Source organism: Sinocyclocheilus grahami, unplaced genomic scaffold, assembly GCF_001515645.1.
Source record: "Sinocyclocheilus grahami isolate Dianchi unplaced genomic scaffold, SAMN03320097.WGS_v1.1 scaffold456.1, whole genome shotgun sequence".
Lineage (NCBI taxonomy): Eukaryota > Metazoa > Chordata > Actinopteri > Cypriniformes > Cyprinidae > Sinocyclocheilus > Sinocyclocheilus grahami.
The window spans coordinates 508,873-511,389 of NW_015505635.1; the positions used below are offsets into that span (position 1 = coordinate 508,873).

Here is a 2,517-nt window from a genome sequence, read left to right on the forward strand (position 1 = left end):
AGTACGTGATCTACCAGGTAAACCAGATCAAATGTATACAGAGACAACAGATCATTTATTCTTGAACTTCTTTTTGCATGCAATACTAATGTTTATGAGGATTTGGAGACAATTCAAAAAAATCATAATGGCTATATTCTAAATACAATGCTAAAATGGAAAAGTATATTTTATATATACTATATAATTATAATTCATTTTAGAAATGTATTTACATATAGCCAATATTTTAATTTATATTTTGTTTATTTTCAAATTGTATATGTATGCACGATATAAAAATCTAAAATAAAATATATATAAAAATAATATATATATATATATATGAAATAAAAATGCAAATGAAAATAATTTACAATATAGCCCATGTGTAAGATTAATAAAACAATTAAATATCGAAAGAATAATTCTAGAATAATATATAACATAAAGAAAAATATAAACTTCATTAAACCAGGGAATTGACTAATTAATTTCTTTTTGATCACTGAATAATTTATATATATATATATAGGACTTATTTTATAGATATTGCAAGAATATCTTATATAAAGCCTTTTAGACTTGCACTCTGTTCATTAGCTGCTTGCACTTGCTTTCTAATCTTTTTGTATTCTATCTGTTTTCTTTTCATTTAGTATGCAATTAACAAAAGCAAAGAAGGCCTTTAACACCAGCTTGCTCTATTCTATCTGTGTTCTTTTTATTTATTATATTATTTTAAAAAACTTGCTATGTGTGCTGCATTAAGCACTTGTGTATCACTGCTCTTTTGTATTTTGATTGCTTTTATTGTCCTCTTTTGTAAGTCGCTTTGGATAAAAGCATCTGCTAAATGAATAAATGTAAATGTAATGTAAGAACAATTTCAAGTCTGTTCACTAATATCAGAGTTAATAGAAAAAAATAATAGAAAAAAATAATTTAGAATACAAATTTCAAGTAGTTTTAAAAATATTGATAATTAAGAAGTATATGTAACTCCACACACGTACACTTGGGACCGGATGTTGTGCGCTCGCGATTTGTTTACTCATTCAGCGGATGCGCCCTTCAGTCCAAGATGGCTGCTGGAGACAATAGTGGTCGGGTTCCGTGTTTAAATTTCTCGGTACCCGGGCCTTTGGGTAACAGCCAACCGAGCAACAGTCCTTACGCTTTGGCTGCGAGTCACGGAGGATCCGCTGGAGGCGGCGGCGGAGGCTCTCAGAGTGTAACGAGACGCTCAAATCCTCAACCGGGGCCTGCGGGCCTGGAAAGCCCCGGTGTTGCCTTAGGACCTCCGCCGAACCTGATGAACTCTCTCCCGGCTGCCGCGGCGGTAGTGAGGCCGCCGGCTTCGGCCGCCTCGAATATGATTGGAAACCCGTCAAACGCAGCGATGACCCCGGCGACACACTCGTCTCCGGCCGCAGCCGCCGTGCTCGTGTACCGGGAGCCCGTTTATAACTGGCAGGCGACGAAAAGCACCGTGAAAGAGAGATTTGCGTTTTTGTTCAATAATGAAGTACTGAGTGATGTTCACTTTCTAGTGGGTAAAGGAATGGGAGTCCAGCGGATACCTGCGCACAGGTGATTCACTAAATATACACTGATGACATTAAGCCAGAAAATTATTCAAATGACGCTTCTGTCATCATTTGTGACCCTGGAGCACAAAACCAGTCATAAGGGTCAATTTTTTGAAATTGAGATTTATGCATCATCTGAAAGCTGAATAAATAAGCTTCCATTGATGTATGGTTTGTTAGGATAGGACAATATTTGGCTGAGATACAACTATTTGAAAATCTGGAATCTGAGGGTGCAAAAAAATTGAGAAAATCATCTTTAAAGTTGTCCAAATGAAGTTCTTAGCAATGCATATTACTAATCAAACATTAAGTTTTGATAAATGTACGGTAGGAAATGTACAAAATATTTCTACTTAATATCCTAATAATTTTTGGCATTAAACGATAATCTTGACCCGTACAATGTATTGTTGGCTATTGCTACAAATATACTCGTGCTACTTATGACTGCTTTTGTGCTCAGGGTCACATATACTCACCACCATATCGTCTTAAAACCTGTATAACTTTGCTTTATCTGTGAAACACAACAGGAGATGTTTAGTGGGATGTTCATGCGCCCCTTTCAGTATAATGGAAGTGGATGGGGACTGGAGCTGTCAAGCTTTAAAAATGACAAAGAGCATCCTAACAGTAGTCCATATATCTCATGCGCTATTTTAACAAGTGAAATTAAAGACATTATTCATTAAAAAAAACTATGGCCAAAAATGTATATCACGGTATTTTTCCAAATTATACCGGTTTCACGGTACGTGACGGTATTTTTTTTCATGCATGAGCGGGTGTTAACCATATCTTCTTCTGATTGAGAGGAAATACTGCAGTGTATTGACTTAGAATGCACTATTTTACTGTCATGATGAGTGCATATTGTCAAAAAATACCACACTACATAGTGACTAAACACGAACCATTAATACATGTTAACCAGGAGTCTCTC

At 35.6% G+C, this 2,517-nt stretch overlaps 1 protein-coding gene across 2 annotated transcripts in view; it reads left to right on the top strand.

Annotated features, from left to right (window-relative positions):
- The first annotated feature begins 1,020 nt into the window (after positions 1 to 1,020).
- Positions 1,021 to 2,517, top strand: part of LOC107552697 (BTB/POZ domain-containing protein 2) — a 7,222-nt gene continuing 5,725 nt past the window's right edge. For both annotated transcript variants that reach the window (XM_016234649.1, XM_016234650.1), the window contains exon 1: positions 1,021 to 1,572. In XM_016234649.1, the coding sequence (XP_016090135.1) occupies positions 1,064 to 1,572 (509 nt within the window). In that variant the 5' untranslated portion in view covers positions 1,021 to 1,063. The remainder of the gene's footprint in view (positions 1,573 to 2,517) is intronic.